The sequence below is a fragment of the Vulpes vulpes genome, chromosome 9 (genome assembly GCF_048418805.1).
Source record: "Vulpes vulpes isolate BD-2025 chromosome 9, VulVul3, whole genome shotgun sequence".
Taxonomy (NCBI): domain Eukaryota; kingdom Metazoa; phylum Chordata; class Mammalia; order Carnivora; family Canidae; genus Vulpes; species Vulpes vulpes.
Window position 1 is genome coordinate 87,401,910 of NC_132788.1, and position 22,299 is coordinate 87,424,208.

Genomic DNA, 22,299 nt, shown 5'->3' on the forward strand with positions numbered 1-22,299 from the left:
TTTGTTTCTCTTTCTTAGAAATTTTTAAAACTGTATTTTCAGCACTTTTCTGATATAAGAGTAATGAATTCTTATACAAATAGAAATAGATATATGGAATAGTTATTTTCTTTTAAAATAGAATATCTACTCTACATTTTAAAATTGGAGATTAACAAATTTAAATGTTCATTACTTCAGTTTAAAATAAAATTGTTAGATAAATAAACTTCTAAAGGCATATTAGCTCAGGATTCTCTTTTAGATTATTTTAATTTTACTGAAAAAGCTCACTAATCTAGTAGAATGAAATCCAGTGTACATACTAAGTAAATAAAAATAAATAATCTCTGAGAAATGTTGGTAAAAGAAAATAAACCAGTACTGGAGAGTATGTCGAATTAATAAATTTTCCCAAGTTCTTTTTGCGTAGTTGAGTTTATTTCTTGAATAAGGAAATCTTAGATTAAAGAACATGAAAGCAAATTATTTTCCTCCTATCCTCATGCTTAAATAATATGTTACATGCAAGAATATTATTCTAAAAATGATTATTTTGTCATAAATAAGAAATTTATTTTTATACTAATTTTTAATTTTTTTTCAACTAAATCATTGCAAAAGCTGTCACCCTTGTAAAGTAGTATTAGTATTAATTTTTCTAACCATGCATGATTCATTTAACACCACAGTAGCTGTAGCTTGCTTGCCTTGTTTTTTCCCTGAAATTAAACAAAAAGATATAAAAATACAGTGAACATCTATTCTACATGGCAAGACAGCAGAACAACTTAAGTCCTAATAAATTGTTAACATTGTATGATTTCACACATGGATTTTGGAGATACACACATATATGACTTCTCTGAACTTTCTCTGTTGAATGTGCACTGTTGTTAAACTACTTGTTTTTTCCCTGCCTACTCTTTGAAGAAGTCAATTAGGAATAATGGGAAACAAGGGGTAGGCAAAACATTGCAGTGCAGTGTTATTTCCATCTGTCTGAGAATATTTCAGCCAAAAGTTTATTTTGGGAAAAAAAGGTCATAACACACTTTCAGACACGCAAGAATCACAAATACTTTGGCTGCAAATTATTCTGCAGTATTGTTGCTGTGTTGTTGCCTGTGTATGTTTTTGTGTGTGAAGCTGCCACCCACCCATGCATGTGTTTGCAGATTCTCGTCTGTGTGCTTGTTCATGAATTAGCTCATCCTCCTCCTGGTTCAGGTTAAATTTAATCAAGAGAACAAGAATTTATGGGTATGACTGTTAGCTGGAAAGCCCTTCCTCACTTGCAAGTCTTTCTCTCAACCTACATCTTCTGCTGAAAAATCTCAGTGGGATGAAGTGTTCAGTGATCAAGCAGTCTCTTACATGTTCCTTGCCTTACATATACCCTTGATGGTTCTTGGAAAAATAATTTAATATTGTTTTATCTATCTCAGTTTCTCTACTGGAAAAGGAAGCTGTTGGTATGAATCACCTCCTTAATTGTAAGGAGTTGAATTGTCTTAGTTCTGCTTGCCAAAACATCAGGATAAAGATGTCACAATCTCTCCCTCAACTAATCTCCCATTTCTTAGTGGGGAAAAAACCTCCTAAAAGTAGTAACATATAATGCAATAAAATATTAACAATAAAAGAAACTCTCCTGTGAAGCTATGTTATAATTTAAAATCAACATTGTTCTAAGGTAGCTGAAACATGTCATTTTCCATTTTGCCTTTTAACTGACAGTATACCCATAATTCTTGATGGTTATTATTTTTTTCTCCAAAGATAATTTCTGGGCCATTGGTGACTGTACTACCTATTGTTCTAAATTGTTGTCTTAACTACATTCTTTAAAAATATAATGTTGAAGGCTCATAATATTGAAGATGACTCCAGGATGAATCCCGAGTTTGCAGACCGAATAAAACAACTTGATAAAGAGGCATCTTACTACCGTGATGAGTGTGGCAAGGCTCAAGCGGAAGTCGACCGGTTGCTGGAGATCCTCAAGGAGGTGGAGAATGAAAAGAATGACAAGGACAAGAAGATTGCAGAACTTGAAAGGTAAATTTTGCAGTCATGTTGCGAATTGTCAGCAGTGAGTGAGCATGGATTGCTTAGTTGCCCATCACAGGTGGTAGTAGACTTGGAATGCACATTCATATTTCAAGTTGGAAATGGGTTATGTATGAGGAATAGGGACTGTTAGGGATGATGTTATGTTTCTGTGGACACTCAAGAAGACAATTGGCTTATCTTTTGAAAGCTTATGTATTTCTTACTTGTTTAAAAATGCAATAGCCAAGTTTCTTGAGTGATATCCCTCATTTAACACATGTGCCAGCAAGGTGTGTGAGACATTGAGGCTATGACTACTTGAAACCTTAGTTTTGTTTTGTTTTGTTTTTGTTTTTGCTTTTGCCATGAAAGACAAACATGTGTGGTTTAGGTTTGTTTCGCACAAAGAATATATTTGGCAATTCATTCAAGGTAAGAGAAAGGAAAGGGAGCTCATGTCCTTTGGATGTCTTCTGGCACACCACAGCAAATTCATCAAGGGATGTATCTTTTAAGAGGACCTTATAGCATTTGTTAAATAAATATGTTTGAATAAAGTCTGAGGCAGGCCTATCTGATAGCAAATTCGGTCAAAAACAAAGAGGGTTATATCAGGATGCTAGAATATTTAATTTTCAGATAAATCACAATCCATATTGTATTTATATATAGGATAGACTCTAAAAATAAGCTTTCTATCAATGCTTTTTCCTATATTTCATAGAAGGAAAGAATTTCTGAATAATCTTATGTAACTCCATTACCTCTGAGGATTTCATATTGGTTCAGCAATAAGGCAAAATTTGTCTTTCCTAGATTTAGTCCATATGGAAGAGATCAACAAATTTTGAATAAATCAGTGAATGCTTGCCAGCTTTGATCAAGACACTTGCGAGGCCTGAAAGGACTTCAAGACATATGCAGAATAGCTCTCTGTGGCCTTGTGGAAAGATCACTGGCTGTACTGACAGAAAGACCTGGGTTCAAATTTTGCCTCTGCTTCATGCCAGCTGTGTGACCTTAAATCTTGTTAGAATTGAGTCTCTAAAAACCTTTTAAAATGTATCATACTTTTTAGGTGCCAAGTCCTGGTGGGACAGTTATATTACCACAAGCAGTTAAATGCTAAAATAAATGAATTCTCAATATTAAGTGGCCATGTATTTAAATGGATAGGTCAATTCTCAAATTTTTAAGATTTTCAAACATAGTATTTAATATATTCAGACTTCAAGTCAATTAATATTTTGTTTAAAAATCTTAGTATTAGTTTGATGATAATCAGATTTTTATACATTGTGACCAATTTTAGTGATTAAATCAAGAATTTATTTTCCTGAGATAAGCAGGCAAACAAAATCCTTAAAGGTGAGAAAGCTGAGACCCTGAAAGGTTGAGTTACCTTCTGGAGGTTGATCCTATAGTCAGAAATAGGCAAAACTATGGTAAATGTTTCCTGATTGTTAATCTGTTCTGAGAAGCTGTGAGCTTCTGAAGGGCATAATACTATCTATGCCCTAGATAATGTTAATAATAGTAATTACAATAATAATAATATATGTATTTTATGCTCACATTGTATATCAGGTACTCTGCCAATCAGTTGATCTGCAATACTGTATACCATCTAATCTCCCACAATACAGAAAGTATCATTGTCTTTATTTTATAGATAAGAAAACTATGACTTATAAGATTAAGTAACTTCCTAAAGCTTTCAGAGTTTATAATTTCAAGAGTCAGGATTTGAACCCAGGTCTAACAGACGAGGGCTGAGAACAATCCTGTCCCACAGTAAACCAGAAGGAAGAAGTTAGTCCAGTAGCACTAAACAGTCACATAGCCTACAGAGAGAGAGGCATTGCTGCTAGGCCCCAGGAGATCTGTCTCATCTTTATTAGCTTTCATGAGAGAAAGTGATGTGCCCCACATTTTAAAGGCATTTTTCTGCACTAACCCAGCTCCCCAGAACTATAACTGAAAAATCAGGATTAGCTACTATAAATATTTGCATAAAAATAGCATCGTCATCTTGTTCGACAAACAGGTCTTAGCTGGACACTAGTGCCATTAAATCATTTAGAATATTCACATTTTTATATCCTCAATATGGAATGCATTAAAACAACAGTGATTTTACAGGCATTTATCTTTATGTACTTTCTGCACATTTTCTTTATCTCTGTCTTTGCCTTTCCTTAAAGCTGATGCCTCCCAGGCACTGTAATTCATAAAATGTGTGGTGAGACTTGAGTCTGTCCCAGTTCTCTGCCTGCCTGTGTCTTGGGTCCAGCAGCAGAACATAGTCTGGGAAATGTCTGAGCCCAAGCCCTAGTCCCAGCCCAGGCCCTGAAGGAGATGGTGGGGGTAGTGGGGGTGGAGAGCAAGAGGGAAGTTTCTTGGGAAAAGGCGAGCTTAGCCTTGGCCTGCCTTTCTGAATCATTATCTGCCGGGCTTCATGTGTATTCTGACCAAAACACCTTCCTTGTTTGTCAGGCAGCCCTTTTCAAATTGGGCAGTACCTCCATTTTCTGGCTTAAACTACAAAATTCCTACCTCGTAATGTTGGGAACTAAAGATTTCTTAGCAATGTGACATATATCTCCATTTTGGAGTCATGGAGGAGTGTTTGCAATTAAGTTTGTGATTTTGAAAACCAAAAAAAAATTGAACTTGAAATAAATTTGTGGTCTCTGGTCTGTAATGTGACCTACCAGAGTGAAAAGACTTCTTTTTAAAAGCAATGAGTGTTCTAAAATATTCCAGAACTTCAGTCATGTGCAACAAAAGGTTCAGGGTTAGGAATAGCATAATTCAAAAGACACTGACACTTGTCTACTTCTCTCTCAGAGGGCAATTCTTGCTTCTTTCCACTCTGCTAATCTTCCCATTTTTAATTTTCTTCACAATGTATACATTCCAAATAGCATATGCCTGGCACTTACATGGATGCATTTACCTCTTAAATTCCACGTGAATGATGTTTTACATCAGCCATTAAAGATTTGCTTCCCAAAATGCATATTGTTCCAGTATGGTCCCCACGTGCATTTTTTTCCTATAAATTCTTGCACTTGATGCTTATGGCTCAGCATGGAGCTTCTGCCTTGGGCAGCAGGCAGCTGGACTCTGGGGAGGTTTAACACAAGATGGGTGAAGGGCCTTAAGCATACTTCTGAGAGTTGGTCCAAATCAGACTGAAGTCTTCATTTGATTAACCGTGCTAGATACCATGTCTGCTATATGATCAGATAGGTAATCAAACATTAGAGGGAAGGAATATGTGGTCTTTCTGTGTCAGTGCCCATCAAGGGCTCTGAGTTTTATTTAGAGTTTCAGAATTAATTCTGCCTTAGGGGAAAGAGAGAGTTAACATCTCTTGTCAAACAAGGCATGCTGCCACTAGGTTTTTGGCAGCTCAGCCACAGGAAGGAATCCATCAGGTGGCCTTTCATGTAATTATCCTAAATATGGTAAGAGGTTTGTCGATATTTGTCTAGGAGACAGGGAATGCCCGAATCAAGCCCTCATTCATATCCTCCCCACTGTGGAGAGGAGGGGGGGTCCTTTGGGTTTCTACTCCTAAGACATAATATCAGAATAGAAAACAGATAGTTCTTAATTATCTGGTTCAAGGACTAATTCCATCAGATATTTGGAATTTTGAGAAATCATTTTAGATGCCTAAAAGCACCTTATCTAAGAGTTGAGAAACAGACTATTATTTTTTCCTTCTGAACTTTTTCAGTAATGTGCCAACATAATTTCTTTGATGCCTTTCAGAACACTTTTAACAAAATCTAAACTGAAGCTTTATTTAAAAAAATGTACTATGTTCTAGAAGTCTCATGGTACAACCAAGAAACCTGATAGCAGTTCTATTTGTTTTGATATAAACTCTTCTTGCTGAGAAATATCCATTTTTGTTTGTTAAAGTGAAGAAATTTCAATGAAACAAGTGGCAGATGGTTTTGGACCATCCCTAGCAATCCTTTGGTTGTCATGGATGCCTTTGAGAATTTGATGAAAACTACGAATCCTTGGAAAAGGCAACTAATCTTAAATGTTTGCTTGCTGTTTCAATTTAGGATCCTCTAAAGCTTGTCTATGGAGCTACACTTCTCTCATCCAGAACAATTTGAAATAACAGCTGGGGTCAAAGTCCCCACAATTATCATGACCCCGTCACTTATTTTTGATCAGTTGTGTGTTCATGATCATGAAACACTGTGCAGGGGGCTTTCAGATACAAGGGGTTATTGGACCAAAGCTCTCATTGTGTGTTTAATTCTGAATTTTCTCTTTGATTTTTTATCATTATGATCAATACTGTTTTCACTTGAAATATTCTTGTTTAAGCTTTCTCCTGAGGATTTGTTTTGTTTTACCTTCCTCTGTGAAATGCTTAAAGTTACTTATTTTTAAAAATATTTTAAGTTTTATTTATTTAAGTAATCTCTGCACCCAACATGGGGCTCAACTTGACAACCCTGAGATCAAGAGTTACATGCTCTTCTGACTGAGCCAGCTATGTGCCCCTAAAATTACTTCTTAATAGTATGGAATTATTAATGGGGTCCCCTTGAGCAGATAGCTGGTAATATACTTGTTCATACACTCTGTTTTTTACAAAAAGCATTATATAGGTTTACAAATGAATGCCTATTATTTGCTCCTGTGGTAGCTTGAACATCATGACTTTTTTTTTCTTTTAATTTTTGCTTGGATTTGGGACTTTATTATTTTGATTAATGAGAAGGGCATGTTAAATATTTTTGTACAAATAAGTTATCAAGCATCTGGATATTTTCAGTGATGAAGTATAATCCTCATTTTCACAACTGAAAAAAATTACCCTCAGCTTTGGAAGTTGCCCTGTCCTCTCTTGGGAGGCTGATAGGCAAGCAGCACCTCACCCAAAGCCCTGCTCACAGTGTCTTTGATCATTGCTAGGTACTGTGCTTTGTGAGCATCTAAAATGGAAATCTTTAAACAGAAAGCCAAATTGTTCAGCTCATTTTGGTTTTCAGGGAGGAAGGAAGAATATCTCCTAAGATATAACCATCCAATTTATTGGTTCAAATAAATATTTCTGACCTTCAGCCTGTTGGCCTTCAGCCTGACAGCACTAGCACCTGGGCTTCCACCTGCCTGACGCCTTTGTTTGTGGACGTTTTGGGACCTCTGGAGGGGGAGGGAGGTGCCGGATGGGCAACTGGCAAGCCCGATGGGGGCTGAGCTGTCCTTGTCCTCTGTGGGTGCCCCTGGATGGCGCGTGCAGAGGACCGAGCTGGAGCTCCCGGGGCGGGAGCGGCCATCCCAGGCCCCAGGCCCTGTCCAGGCCACGCCGGTAGCTCCCGTTGGTGACCACCAGTCCTCGATGCTCTGGCTGCAAATTACATAAAGCTTTTAACTGTGATGGAGCTGAGCACTCTTCTCAAACAAACAAACAAACAAAAAAATTTATTGGTTCAAATAAATATTTCTGACATCAGTGCTTACTACTAACTCTAATATCTTAGCAACTTAAATAATAAAATTTTGTGTGGACACATATAGGAACTTTCCCTATGAATATTCCTCTAGAAAAGGGCAAATTCTGCTATTGGGTTGCTGGAGCACACCTGTATTTCATACCAGTACTTATAGTGATAATGCATGAGAGCAAAGACTGGTTTCTTATGTATATAATATTTAATAGAGCATCTTACAATGTGTGCCCATGACTTTTTGGGATAATATCATATAAAAGTTGCTTTATTATCCTTCATTTGGTTATAAAACCTGCTAATATAACATCTGTTGGCTGTATGTTTAAAACTAATGCATTTCCTTCCTTTTATTCTCTTTTGCTATCCTTTTCCTTTCTGCTTATCCTCCAAATCGCTGCTTTCACCCTTGCTCCAATCAGCTTGACTGTCAGGTCAGTACTTCTAGTTTTTCTTCTAACTGCCTTTCCCTCCTAAGCTCAATTTATTGCTTGCACTTGTTTAACAAACACATTTCTGAAACTGTTTTCCTCTGGCCACCACATTTTTTCCCCCCATTTCATTCTATGCCTAGGGAAGGTTTATTTTATGAGAAAGCCATATAGGTGGGAAAGGGCAAAAAAAGAAGATGGGAAATAAATCACTGTTGGATTATTTGATACATTTGATTCCCAGATTATACAATCAGTAAGAGAAATCAGAGTGAGATTCTAGAGCATTTCTCCTGAGCAGCTCAGAAAATTGACTGCGTGATGATAAAGCATGTTGCAGTGGAAAAAACAAAATCCAGGATGCTAAATATAACCTAGGAGAACAAAAGATCTGCTTGTGACACAGCAACTCAAAAGCTAAATTTAATAGTGCAAACCACTCAGACTTTTTGCTTACTAAATCACTGTGTTTTGAAAGATTTATGATACTTTTTGTAAAGTCACTTTTGAAAATTATCAGTGTGTTGGTAACATATTGTACACACATGTTATTTCCTGTCATTGTTTTGGTTTTTGACTTTTAACTTCATTTTTATTAGCCATAATACATACTTTAATTACCTAGGGCATAGCATATGGAACCAAATGTAAAACTAGATTCACCATTAACTATGTACACCCTGATATTAAGAAGCAAAATGAACATTTTGTTTTAGAAATGCATCCCAGATTTGATTCCTCTTAGATAGCAGTCCAAGTCAGTAACTGGCCCTCGTTTAAGTCAAGCAAGACTTCTCTTTACAGTAATATGCCGTACTATCTAGTTATTTCTTTATTCAATCAATGAATTTACCAGAAGCTGCTCATTGTATGATTTGAGCTACCAAGTTTAGACAAAAAAAAAAAGGACCCAAATTGATAGCCAGTGTAGTTGCTCTTTTGAGAGGCAAGCAATGTTATTCTCTTCTCTTTATTCAGTATGTACACCTTTTTATTCTGTCTACTGCTCATCACCTAAAGCCACCAGACCAAAGCATTTATGCTAGTGGCAGATAATTTCAAAATGAGGCCTCCTGCCCACACACCAGTTTTGTCCCACTGCCTGCTCCCAAGTTCTATGGCTTATATAAAGTCCTTGAAAATGAAACCACATCTCTGCTGTTCCCACATACCATGCTGGGCGTTGCACAGCAACTGCCTTGAACTTCATCTCACTGAAAGAAGCCCATTCTCAAGAATTCTCCAGAGATCTAAACAGAGATTGAAAGCATGGTCCTACAGAACTGTTCTCACCCAAAACTTAATGACTATTAATTCACTTTATGGTACCCCTATATGCAGATACAGACATCATAATGAAGGTGGGAGAGGAGGAGGTTGGCCACATGGCATCCAAATCTTTCTTGCAAGTTTTGGATCCTCTCATTTAATGAGGCTGTAAGCTTTCCTACTTGCCTGTCTTTTTTTGTTTTCTTTCTCCTTTTGCTTTCCTTTGCTACTCCTCATTTGCACCTATTGATATGGAAGCTCTTGAGACCAGGGATCCCTTTGGCTCTCACACCTGAGGCTCCCTGCCAGGACCTTCAGATGTTGTTCACAGGCATTCTGCTGTATCTTATGTGTCAGAAACTGTACTGTGTAGTATTTAGTTTTATCTTGTTTCATGGTGAATAAACATGAACTCTGACTCTCAGAAGATGGAATGCAGGATTAGGGCTGTGAGAGGTTTGGGTAATAAGGGGTCTCTCTCTACAAGGGGTTCGATATGTCAATTGAGTTTGGTAAAAAGTTTAGGTCAAGTCTGGTTGTGTGAACTGTATGATCAAATCAAGATTCATATTATTTCTATATCATTTAACCTCTTACCCCAAATGAACACAATAGAGGAAATGTACAATCCTTGTCAACAGTCTCTTGTTATATTTTTAGTGTAAGAGGAATTGGGCAGCTTACTTTCCTGGAACAAAAATATCTAAAGGTCTTGGAAGCTTTCTTGAGCTTTGACGGGTCCAGAGTTAACTTTGCTTTTTTCCCAACCACTTATAAGTTTACCAGTTAAAATAAAATGAGATGTAACAATTTTGGAGGGCAGGTGGGGAGGAGGGATGGGCTAACTAGGTTAGGTGATTGGTATTAAGGAGGGCACTTGTTGTGATGAGTGCTGGGTGTTGTATGTAAGTGCTGAATCACTAAATTCTACACCCGAAACTCATATTAGACTGTATGTTAATTAACTGGAATTTAATAAAAACTTGGAAAAATACTTAAGGGGAAATAAATGAAATATAACAATTAGATTGAATACAGCTCATGTACTTTCTTTATATGGCTCATAGTTGAGATACATGTATTTGTATATGTAGCATACACGTATCCCTGTCTATACATATACATGTTATGTGTGTATAGACTTATCACATATTCTTTAAAAGATGTATGGTCTTTCTTACCATAGAATTTTGTAGTCTGCACTGCATCTCCCTACTTCCCAATCTGAAGTGTGAAAACTTGACTAACTCTTGGGTCTTTTTTTTCTGTGCTGTAGACTCCATGGGAAATCTTCCCCTCCAACTATTTTTAAAAATGGCCTGATTTCCTTTTCAAACTTTACGTAGTCTCTCTGCTTTAAATCGGATGGACATAAAAAAAAAATTAGATGGACATGTAATAAGTATCTGGTTTGTAAAATGCAAATGTCATATTCCAAATTTGTTCAGGTTCTTATTCCAGAAAACTCCACTTCTGTCAAGAATCTCTTTACACAAAAATCAGTGGGAAGCTGAAGAAGATTTAGTAGGATCCCTGCATTGCACTCTGGGGGAGGGTTTATGTGAAGTTTGCTCATTTCTAGGAACTATTTGTGAGATTAGCATGTGACTTATGGCAGATGAAGTTATCTAGATAAATGTACCAGCACTTGAACAAAAAAAGAAAAAAGTATCCTTTGGGATTCACTTCAAAATCCTGCCAGAGAGTTCACCAAGTAAATTCAGAAGCCTCAGGCCTATCCTGGGTTCTTCTAGCCTCTGATTTGCTTTGGATTCTGAGGCAGGTGCTTCCTTATTTATGCCTCAGTATCCCCTCCTGGAGAGGAAAGAGATGTCTTTGGAGTAGGTCTTCTGGGATCCTCCTCCCTGCATATGTCCTACAGAGATGGAATTGGTGATGGGCTGTGTGCATCTCCCTGGCAAGCAGGCTCCAGCTGATGGCTGGCACCTGGCAGCAAGCGTGAGCTCATTGTTACAGAGTCACTTCAAACATTTTCACCAAAATAAACTCTTTGTGATGTTTCCCCAAAGCTCAGTACTGCCTCATTCTTCTAGCAAAGGATGAAGTCATTACTCCTGGACCTCAGAGGCCTGTTGTACAAAGAAATAATGAGAAACAACTTGCTTAGAGCATTCCCTTTCTGTCCTACAATTTGCTCTTTGCTAGGGTCAGTTCTTGCCCCATTCTCTCCACAAATACCTAGTAAGCACCTCCTGTGTGCTAAGGCCTGACACTATATGCTGGATCTGGCATTTTTAAAAAATAACTGATGAAAAACTGACCAAATCATTGAATAAATAATGTATATGACATTCTTCATTTTTATATTCATGATGCACATTAATATTAATAATAATAGAAATAGCAGAAGCAGCAGCAGCAGTAATAATATTGGGCATTAGCTAAGTGTCAGCACTGAATTAATCACTTTCTATATGGTATTTACTCAAAACAACTGTATGAGGTTGGGACTGTCAGTTCTTCTGTGTTGAAGAAGAAGAAACTGGAGTTCATGAAATTTAAGTATTTTGCTCAAGTTAATACAGCTAGTAAGTGAAGAAATTGGTTTTTTTTTCACCCAAAAGCCAGTCCTTTCTGACATACAAAAGGAATCTTTTGCCACTTCTGCTTTAATTGCATTAAAATCTTTGAGAAGGCCCACAGTAGGGACTCCTGTGCAATTGTGTGGGATCCATGGTTTTCCAAATATGAGGTTCATAGAATATACCTCATGAAGCACTTTGGGGAAGTACTGTTTTGCCTGCTGTGCAGCCAACCTTTGTCTTTGCCCTGATATTGATGCCCTCCCTTCTCCTATAACCCTTACCCCTTCTTGGGCTGGTTTCTTCTCAGGCATCATCTCTTCAACCTTCCCTGAGCTCCTTAGGCAGCAACAATTTCTCCCAGCCTTGATCTCCTCAGAGCTTTATCTGACCCTTTTCCCTGGTCTATGTTATACCCTACCTCGAATTAGGCACTGTATCTCCTGGTAGATCGTGGCCTCCTTGAGCACTGGCTGGTTCTCCAGCTCCATGGGATATTGTGCCACACACTGGAGGTGGCAAACTCCTGTATGTTGAATAAATGACTGTTGAGAGAGGAATTTCCATTAGCTTCACCTTCACCCCTCCCACCCTCTACTCAATCCCCATGGAGAGTTGCTGGAAGGCTCTTTCTGGAGGTGGAGTTGACTGCACCGGAGATCTTATAATTCGTTTTTTCTCAAGTTGGATGCTTGAAAGTTCAAGAAAAATTAAAACACAAATAAAAGAAAAGGATAAAACATCTCCTGGATTTATTTTATTCTCTCCCTTTCTCTTTCCCTCCTCTGCTCCTTCTTCCTTCCCTTCTTATATCCCTATTTCCCTTCTTGCCTCTCTCCTTCTTTCATTCCTTCCCTTCGTATTCCTTTTTTCCCTTCCCTTTTCTTTCTCCTTCCTTCTATTCCTCTCTTTTTTTGACTGTTTATTGAAATGTTTCTGCATGCAGGAGTCCGTGCTGGGTGTTGGGAATATAGCAGTAAAACAGACATAACCCCTCCCTTCACTGAATTCAAAGACCAGCACTTCCTATAAGGAAGGATTTGGCCACTAAGAAAAATAGTTTGTCCCATTTGTACTAATAACTGGAAAAACTGGGTTTCAGGTGTTTTTTAAAATTCCTTTTCCTGTTGGGGTTGAAGGGGTTATCCACAGGTCAAAAAATTATTTCCCTCTTTTAGCTGCCTTATACTAATGCTGACATTTCTGGTGAAGTGTCAGAAAATTTTATGCCCAAGCAGAACTGGTGGAGAGCCAGAAATCAGTTGATTTTGCTTTGGGTGCAAATATTTTATTGGGGATGGAAAAAGTTGTTTTCCCTGATTTACAGCTCCTGCAAACATAAAGTAGGTTCTATATTTGGAAATGTTTTTGAACCTTTGAGGTGTAGCCAGGGGTTGGTTCTTGCACCTTTCCAACCTGGCCTTGGTAGGACTTGCCATGGCTAATGTTTTGCTGAGCCAGCTCCAATTTGTAGAACTAGGGCTTTATGCTCTGTATTATTTTTGCTTTTTAGCTTTTACTTGAGTGGCTGCTCTGGCTCTTTCTCTGCAGCCTCTAGAATGTGAAGAAGATAGAGGGAATACAATGTACATTGTAGTTGAAATGCTTTGTGGTACAATATGCTTCTAAGGTTCCTTAGAGAGGAGTAAAACCATTCTCAACTTGCAGATCTGTTAAAACAATGACAGCAGGGCAGCCCAGATGGCTCAGCGGTTTAGCGCCGCCTTCAGCTCAGGGCGTGATCCTGGAGACCTGGGCTCAAGTCCCATGTCTGGCTCCCTGCGTGGAGCCTGCTTCTCCCTCTGCCTGTGTCTGTCCTCTCTCTCTCTTTGTGTCTCTCATGAATAAATAAATAAAATCTTAAAAAAAGAAAACAATGACCGCAACAGCAAAATCAAAAGATAGTTCCAGGTAGGCCTGATAAGTCTTGGCCTCAGAAGAAGAGATGCCAATTTAGTAGGGTTAACCATTCCTTTGTGTTTTTTTTCAAAACCTCCTGCCCTCCCCCAACAAGCCACCCCCCATTCCTCCCCTACTCCTGGCTTTTGGTTGGTCCTACCATATGGATGAATATCAGCAAATAGTAAATCTCTCAAGATATGTTAGCCTTTTCTGTAAATGTTGAGAAGGGGAAGGAATGTAAAAAAAATAGTTTCTCAGTATTATTATAAATCACTTTCTAGAAAAATAATATCTATTTCCTTTATATGGCTTTTCTTATGAAATGTGAATTCTATCACTTCATTACCCACAATACCAGCTCAAGTTGTAGGGAAACCTATCCAACTGGTGACTAGGACTCTCTTCCGTATTGGGTAAAGGTACTTGGAATTTTCACACTGCGTAATTTCACATTTTTGTGAAGCCTACATTTTGGAGGGACCTCTTTAAAAATGAGTGGGTACTGTGTCTGTTTCTCTGAACAAAATACTTTATTGTTAACATATCTAACAAAAACTTTGGAAATTTCTTTGTAAGGAATTCTGATAATATTTGCTGCTCTTTTAAATTGTATTCTAAATTAAGTGACTACCATACAGGTGAACATTAACTGCGATATCAAGCTACAGAAATATGAAAACTAGAATAGGAAGACAGAAATTGGCTGATTTTGCTTTCGGTGCAACTATTTTATTGAGGATGGGGAAAAGTTATTTTTCCTAATTTATAGCTCCTGCAAAAATAAAGTGAAATGTGTAAAATTATTTTTGTAGGACAACTTTAATTCTAGAAATTATAGAGTGAGTCAGGGACTGGAAAGAAATTTCCCCTAGAAGAATCTCTTGTTGCTCTTTTTTTAGTCCAAGAGGAGTGAGACTTATGTTTTAACTCTAGCTTGCCCATTGACCTTCTCTTCCAATTTTTTTTCTAGTTGGTAACATTGTTAATCTAAGCATTATTCTTAATGGTATAAACAGAGCTGAGTGTACAATAATTTATGCTTTGCAATAATTTTTTAGTGATAGTTGAAAAGTGTGTGATCTTCACCATTGTGTGGACAAGTTATACTATTTCTTGTGAGACCCCACATGTAATTGTGAAGATACATGGTGAACATGAGCAACTTTTGAGACATTTAATGTGTAGCAGAAGCAGAACTTTTGGCAGTGAATTGCTTTGCAAAGTTTTACTTTAGGTCCTAGGAAAATCTCTTTAGAGGGTTTTGAGAACATAACCATTGCCTCTCCCAGATGGGAACGTAAAGTCATGGAATAGTCTCTCCCTGGCCTTTGGTGTTGGTCAACTGGAATATTCCCATGGCTGGACAGATCTTGATGTGATGTGTGAGTTGAAGTGTAAGAGAGTGGTTTTAAATTTAACTTCAGAGCCCTCTGCTATTTAATCATATGTCAGTTTGATGGTTCCAAGGACAGCATGATACATTGCTCACAGATAATTACCGTGGAGAGAATGAGTTGGTTATAATAATGAATAGCTGGAGAATCTTCTGATAACCTGTGATGAGTGGGCCTTGGTGAGAAACACTCACTGGGCAATTGGCACATAGGTGTCCTATCACTCTGGTGAGTGTGGGTGCTCTTTTGCCACCTAAACATGCAAAGCAGGGGCTTTTTAAGGATTCCTGAGCAGATAAAGAAGCACTGCTCTTGGACTTCATGTGTGTCATTTATCCTAAACCTGTTACTACTTTATATTAGTATTTCATTTGTAATCCAGATTATTCAAACTACTATCTATTGTCAGAATGTTACATGTAGAAAAGTAAACTCTATCTTAAGAAGCAACTTCCTCATTGCTGTGGCATGTTGAGTACACATCCACAGGTTGTCAAGCCTCTCCCTGTGTCTGTAAAATGGAGACACTGTATTTTACTCATCCCTTGTAGGTTTGTGGTCAGGATGTACATTGAACATGGAGCACAGTCTGGCACACAACAGATGTTCATAAGGGATGATGTTGTGATGAAGGTTTTCATGACAAGAATACTGGGTGAGAGTAGGGGGTTCATGCACCAGAGAAGTAGGAGATGATCTGTTCATGTAGCCTCTTTAGCTTTCCTAGTTATAGAAAATTTAGTTGTTGGAAAAAAGCCTTTAAGGCTTTTTCCTCTTGAGCCATTGACAGATTTTGAGGGAAAGGTTGAAAACAACTGTACCCTGCCGAATGCTTCTTTCCTGAGGGATATGAATAGCTAAATATAGAAAATTCATCCTATGTTTATTGAAAAGTAATCTTTGTCTTACATAAGGATGTATTTAGATTTTTCTGAAACAAAATAGCTAGGATTTAGCCATATTTTTTTTTCATAGGTTTTCCATATCTATGCATTAAAGGACCATATGTTGAGTTTAGGCCAAGTACCCAAGTTTGTTCCTTTATCCATTTATTTACTTTATTCATCAACTTACTTTCATCAAATACTAATTGTATGTATGCTTTATACCAGGCATTGTGGTGTAACTTAAACTATTCTTAGAAGCAGGATCTAGAAAGATGGAAGCAAATTGATAGGATTTATAGTAGGATACTTATGCAAGTGGTATAATGGGATACACACTGTTCTGCACCTTGGTTTCTTTTTTTTTTTTTTTAATGTCTTTGAGATCTTTCCATATCCATAAATAAAAGCTTTCCATTCCTTTTTACTCCTGCATACAGTTCCATTGTACCAGTCTCTTCCTGAAAGGACTTTAGGTTGTTTCAAATTTTTCCTTTTCATATAGACTCCTATAATTAATAACTATGAATAGGCTTAATTTCATATGTATATGAATATGTCTGTAGGATAAGACATTTAAACCTAGTTTTCATTTGCTTTTATCTTGTTACAGGTGAAGATGGGGCACCGTTAAATATGTGCATAATTTGTCGTATTCTTTTGTTGTTTTTAAATTTATTTTTAGAAGTTCTTATATTGGAAAAATTACCCATTTGTCTGATTTGAGTTTAAAATGTTCCTTCCTAAAAAAAAAAATGTTCCTTCCTGACAGTTTGCTTTTTAAAAAAAATTTTGCTAATGGTTATACAGAAATGTTTAAAAATTATTTTTATATAGTCAAGTATATTGTTTTTTCTTATGTCTTCTGAGTTTTGTGTCATAGTAGAAACCTCTTTCATACTATAAGAACAGTTGTCCTGTGATTTTTGGGGGGATATTTTTATGGTTTGATTTTCTGCATTTAGTCTTTGAACCATCTGGAATTTATCTTACTGTAAGGTATGAAGTATGGATATAACTTTACTTTTTTCTAGGTCAAGTGAAGTTTAAATGTCACTTCCTCTGTTTGCCTTTCACTGGAGCTAGCCCAGCCAGGTTAGGTTTGTCTCTTATAAATTTATGTAACTTCCCACTAGAACATGAAGCACAGTCTTAATTCTTGTTCAGTGTCTGTCCTCTAGTCTAGAGTGGAACTTCCATCTGAAAAGGACCTGTGTGCCGTAATATAGTGGACACTTAATAAATATTTGTAGAATGAATTAATAGTGTGAATTGTAATGAACTGAAGTTATGAGGGGATAGAAATTATGAGTAACTAGAAGCTATGTAAAGATGTGCAGATGGCATGTGAACCATTGAAGATTACATAGAGGGAAACCAAGTCACCAGGGTGGTGGAAGATTAGATAGCTATTGCTATGCAGGACAATAAAATAGCCCTCTGTTTAGAATCACCTTGGACTCTAGATGGCTTTCCCATACCCTTCTCTGTGAGACCCAGCAGGAATATCTTTTTTTTTTTTTTCCTTCTTAGGAAGCCTAATTTCTCAGCTTTCCCTAGGTTTAGTGAGACATGCCTACATGATTGAGATCCCTGACTAACAGTGGCAGGATGTAGGAACAGGTGTGGAAAATATGGCAGGAGCTAAGAACAGAGAGGTTTTGTCCAAGCTGTGTTTTAGATGCTTTGGGATAGCTAGGTAGCTCTGTCTAGTAGGCAGATAGGATTGAAAATCTGGAATTGGACAAAGAGGCATTACCCATGGCAGAGTGTGCCAAATTGAATATGAATATCATGGGCATTTAGAAGACAGAGTGCAGGGAAGTTTCTATTAATGTGATAGTATTTGGACTGGACTAGAAAAGTGGAAAAAATTTTATCAGATATAGAACCAGATGGGGAGCATGAGCAAAGGCAACAAAGTGAGACGGGACAATGCTTGGAAGAGAGGGTAGGGGATTCTGTAGCTTAAGCTCTGGAATAGGGAGAAGTAAGGGTTTGCCAGGCCAAGGAAAGCCTTGAGTGCTTAGCTCAAGATTCTGAATTTTTTGAGTCTGGGAATAGCAGGCAAAAGTATCTTCTAGAGGATTAACTCTATAGCATTTCAGTGCCAGAGAGGTAGGCAGTAGCCTATGCTAGAAGAAACACTGGTGCCAAAAGAAGGTGGTAGCATTAGAGGTGAAGAGGGAGGAACAGGCTTAAGGATGCACGGATAATTAATAAAACAAGCAAACAGACAAAACACAAAAATCAGCAGCCTGTATTATCCATCCCTTAGTTTCTAAAAGAAGCTAACAAGAAAATAGGAGTCAGCAGAACTGGAAAAGCAAACAAAACTTACTCTAATAGCAGGAAGAGAATAAAGGTGTGGTGGCAGGGATTTTTTGCTCAAGCAGTCTGTTGCTGTTGCTGTTATAGTAGCAGACAAGACAGAAGACTTAGTTGAGTGTGTGTTTGGTGCTATGCATGATGCTATATTCTTTAGACTTGGTCACACATTTTCTTTATGGTAACTCCAAGACAGTAGATGCTATTATTGGTCCCATCTGTGAGATGAGGACAGCCAGACTCAGAGAAGTTGCCCACTGTCACACAGCTGTTAATGAGTAGAACCAGTATTCAAACTCAGCTGTTCTGACTACAGAATACTGCATCCTATTCCACAGTGAGAAGTTTTGTGCTAGGATAAATTGGTTTGGCTCAAGAACTCCTGATACCATAGGGACCACTCTTTAATGTGCTTCTTTTGGGGTGGAAAACTATTTCTATAACACAAAGGATTCCAAGCATTGATGAAAACCTCTTATAATAGAAGCTGAGAAGCTGTTTGTGTTGGCAGTTTCAGCAGCCTTTTTTTGTGCTGCCGGTCTGAATCTTCACCCTCTCTTGAGCAGGAATGTGGAATTCCTCTTTTTGAAGTGAGTTTGAGTGGGTTTGGTGAGTGGGCCTCCATGGAGGCAGCAGCGCCTTTGTAGGCCAGAGACAGTCATCAGCTCTGGATGGGCTTCAAGAAACATGGACGGGGAAGAGGTGGGGGAAGACCTCAGGCCATACATCCTCTTGCCTGCTGAAGACAGTTCCCAGTGGGGAATTCTGGGGAAACAGCCAAGAGAAAAGATATATTTCCAGGAGGGGTTTTCTGCTTCTTCCAGGAATCATTCTTGGGACAGTTCTTCATGGCCCCACACAGTGTGATCGGAGAATCCCAGCAGCATAAAAGCTGAAAAGAAATGAAGGCCTTTTTTTGTGATAAATGAGAACTTTCCTTTTGGAATAAATTTAAAAAACCAGCACAAACAAAACAACTCTCTGATAGAGAGATGGTCTTCACTGTAGCACAGTATCTGTATCTCCCTTGATCTTGTCTGAGGCTTGTGGGAGGGTTGGCAGCACATAATAGAGATTGAGAATTCAAACCCATGGACTAGTGCACTTGTCCAGGCAGTCATCATACAATGGAATCATTTCTTCCTCATCATTATAGTTAGGTCAAAGGGTAGGTATCATGCCATCAAAATGTAGTGTCTTCCTCCTACAGAATTTGAGTGGGTTTTTTGTTTTGTTTTTAAACTTTTAAACTTTAGACTTTTAAGCTTCAACAACTTTGTATGCCTGATAGAAAGGATCTGTGTTAGCTTCTCAGTTCTTAGAGCTCTAGGGAGAGTGGGATTTCTTTTCTGTTTCTTGCTTGCCACTTTGTTTGGTTTACCATCTCATCTCATAGACATTTTACTTTTGTTCAGTCCTCTCAAATGAAGATATTTTGGGTAGAATGATTAACATAGCTTTCCTCAACTTCTCTACATTGTGTTATTTGTAGATTGTTTTTTATCAATCAACAAAGTTTTGTAAAGTGTAGAAGCACACAAGGCCTTTCTAAAGACCCTTTATGCTTTTAATTTAGGTAGTTCTGAATTTCTAAGGAATTAGAAAACTTTGCTACCATTCATTAAGCAGTTTCCACGAGACAAGCTCTGTGCAGAAAACACTGGTGTGAAATATTTTTTCTAATCCCCACAACAACCTTGTAATAAGGGCAAAAAAAATCTCTGGAAAGATTGACAAAAAACACTGAACCGTGGGAGTGGTTATTGCAGAGGTGGAGGGGAAATATAGCCTTTCTTATTATAAACTCTTTTGTGTTGTTTGATTTTTTTATTACTAGCATGTATAATTTTTAAAATTAAGATATTCATATATAATAACATACCTTTTATAGAGTATAATTTAATTGTTTTTGGTTTTTTAATAAGATTGTGTAACCATCACCACTAATTCCAGAATTAAATTTTAATCACCCCAGAAAGAAACACCATGCCTATTAGCACTCACACTCATTTCTCCAATCATTCCCCTTATTCCAGCCCCCAATCTACTTTCTCTATGGATTTGGATATTTGGGACATTTCATATAAATGGGATTGTATAATATGTGGTCTTTTGTGATTGGATTCTTTCACTTAGCATGATGTATTTGGGTTCATTCATGTTGTAGCATGTGTCAGTATTTCATTCCTTTTTATTGCTGAATAATATTCCATTTTGTGAGTATACCATATTTTGTTTATACATTTATTAGTTGATCAACTTTTGGGCTATTTGTGCTTTTTAGCTATTTTCAACAATGCTGATGTGAACATTCATGTGCAAATTGTTGTTTGAATATTTATTTTTATTCTCTTGGGTATATGCCTAGGAGTGAAATTGCCATATCATATGGTAATTCTGTTTAAATTCTGGAGGAACTACCCAATTGTTTTTCATAGTGGTGTGCTATTTTATACTCCACCAGTACCAGGTAATAGTTCCATTTTCTCTACATTCTCACCAACGTTTGTTATTGCCTGTCATTTTGATCATAGCCATCCTAGGAATATGAAGTGGTATCTCAGTGTGGTTTTGATTTGCATTTCCCTGGTGACTAAGTGATGATAAACATCTTTTCATGTGCTGATTGGCCATTTGCGTATCCTCCTTGGAGAAATGTCTATTCAGAATCTTCGCCCATTTTTAATTGTGTTATTAGTTTTTATATTGTTGAGTTGTAAGAGCTATTATATATTATGGATACTAGGTCTTTATTAGACATATGATTTCTTATATTCTCTTGTGTACAAGTAATTTTACACTTGCATTTGCTGTATTCCATTAAAAACACACAGTCAATATTTTTTAGTAAGTTGGAAGGGTGATAGATTTAACAAAATTATGCCTTTAGGAAAAGTACATGGATTTGTACTATTTTCAAAGTGTACAATCTTGACACTAAACATATACACTGTATTCTTTGAACACAGACATGGTCACTTGTATCAAATGGATGCTTATTCTCTTTCGGTGATATCTTAGCTACCTTAGAAATGAACTTTACCTTGAATGTTCTCTTACCTTTTGTCTTTTGATATGACTGAACTTCAAAATTTGAGCCACTTCCAACCAAATAATTTGCCCATTTAAATGCTTAGGGTATGGCCTCATTTTATAGTGCCGTAAAATGAAATTTAAAAAGCCTCTCCAGAGAGCTGTGATTACCATTTTTTTCTTTAGTTGTTAGCCAAGCTAATAAATATTCTTAGCAGTTCTGTCATCATATGTCATATAAAACTAGATCTAATGATCAAATCCATGAGAGGATCCCAAGTACCTTCTGTACAGCTTGAGAGGAAGAAGTGACCCACCTGATCATTAGACCCTTGGGTCTTCTGGAGCAAGATTTAACACACACCTCTCAGAAGGGTGGATGAAGGGGCCCTTAACAAGGTTTGGCTTGTTGAGGATCAACTGGCTGGCTGCTCTGGGAAGTGATGCTGTAGCTGCCTGGCCTATAGTACTGTATGCTCCCAGTTCTCATGGAGGATAACTTGGCTGTGTTTGGAGATGATCCCTTGAGCCCCTCTTCTGATACATACATATATGTGTGTGTATTCCAGTTCCTGACCAGGGCCTCTGCAATCTTCCTGCTTTTCTGGCTCCCTCACGTACCTTCTTGGGTTCTCCAGCACACGGTCTCTCTTTTCAGAGGTCTCCATTAAAGCCTGGGACCTTTCTCAAATTCTTGACAGCCAGTAATTCATAAAGGGAAAATGAATTAACTCCGTTTTAGCATAGCTGTAGGGCAAGAGAGTTGTTTGGAAGTGATTGCTGCAGGCTGTTAAGACAGCTACTTAGCTTTCAGGGCTGGCAAGAGAAGGATGAAAAGTAATGAGTTAACCTGCTAAGAATTTGGCCATTTTAATCATTTGAGTCTGGCTATACTTTGTCTCCATTTATACAGAGTGGGGAAACAGTTATCTTGATAAGCAGGGATTTATCTCACCCCACCTCTCAGTGGCTGCCTGGATTCAGAGTAGAAT

The 22,299-nt window shown here is 37.6% G+C and overlaps 1 protein-coding gene across 36 annotated transcripts in view; it reads left to right on the forward strand.

The window, feature by feature from the left end:
- ERC2 (ELKS/RAB6-interacting/CAST family member 2) overlaps window positions 1-22,299 on the forward strand; it is a 906,155-nt gene that overhangs the window by 449,063 nt on the left and 434,793 nt on the right. For all 36 annotated transcript variants that reach the window (XR_011994371.1, XR_011994367.1, XR_011994370.1 and 33 more), the window contains one exon: window positions 1,847-2,040. Coding sequence is in view for 21 of the 36 variants with exons in the window: in XM_072720744.1 (XP_072576845.1) it covers window positions 1,847-2,040 (194 nt within the window). In the remaining 15 variants the exon portion in view is untranslated. The remainder of the gene's footprint in view (window positions 1-1,846; window positions 2,041-22,299) is intronic.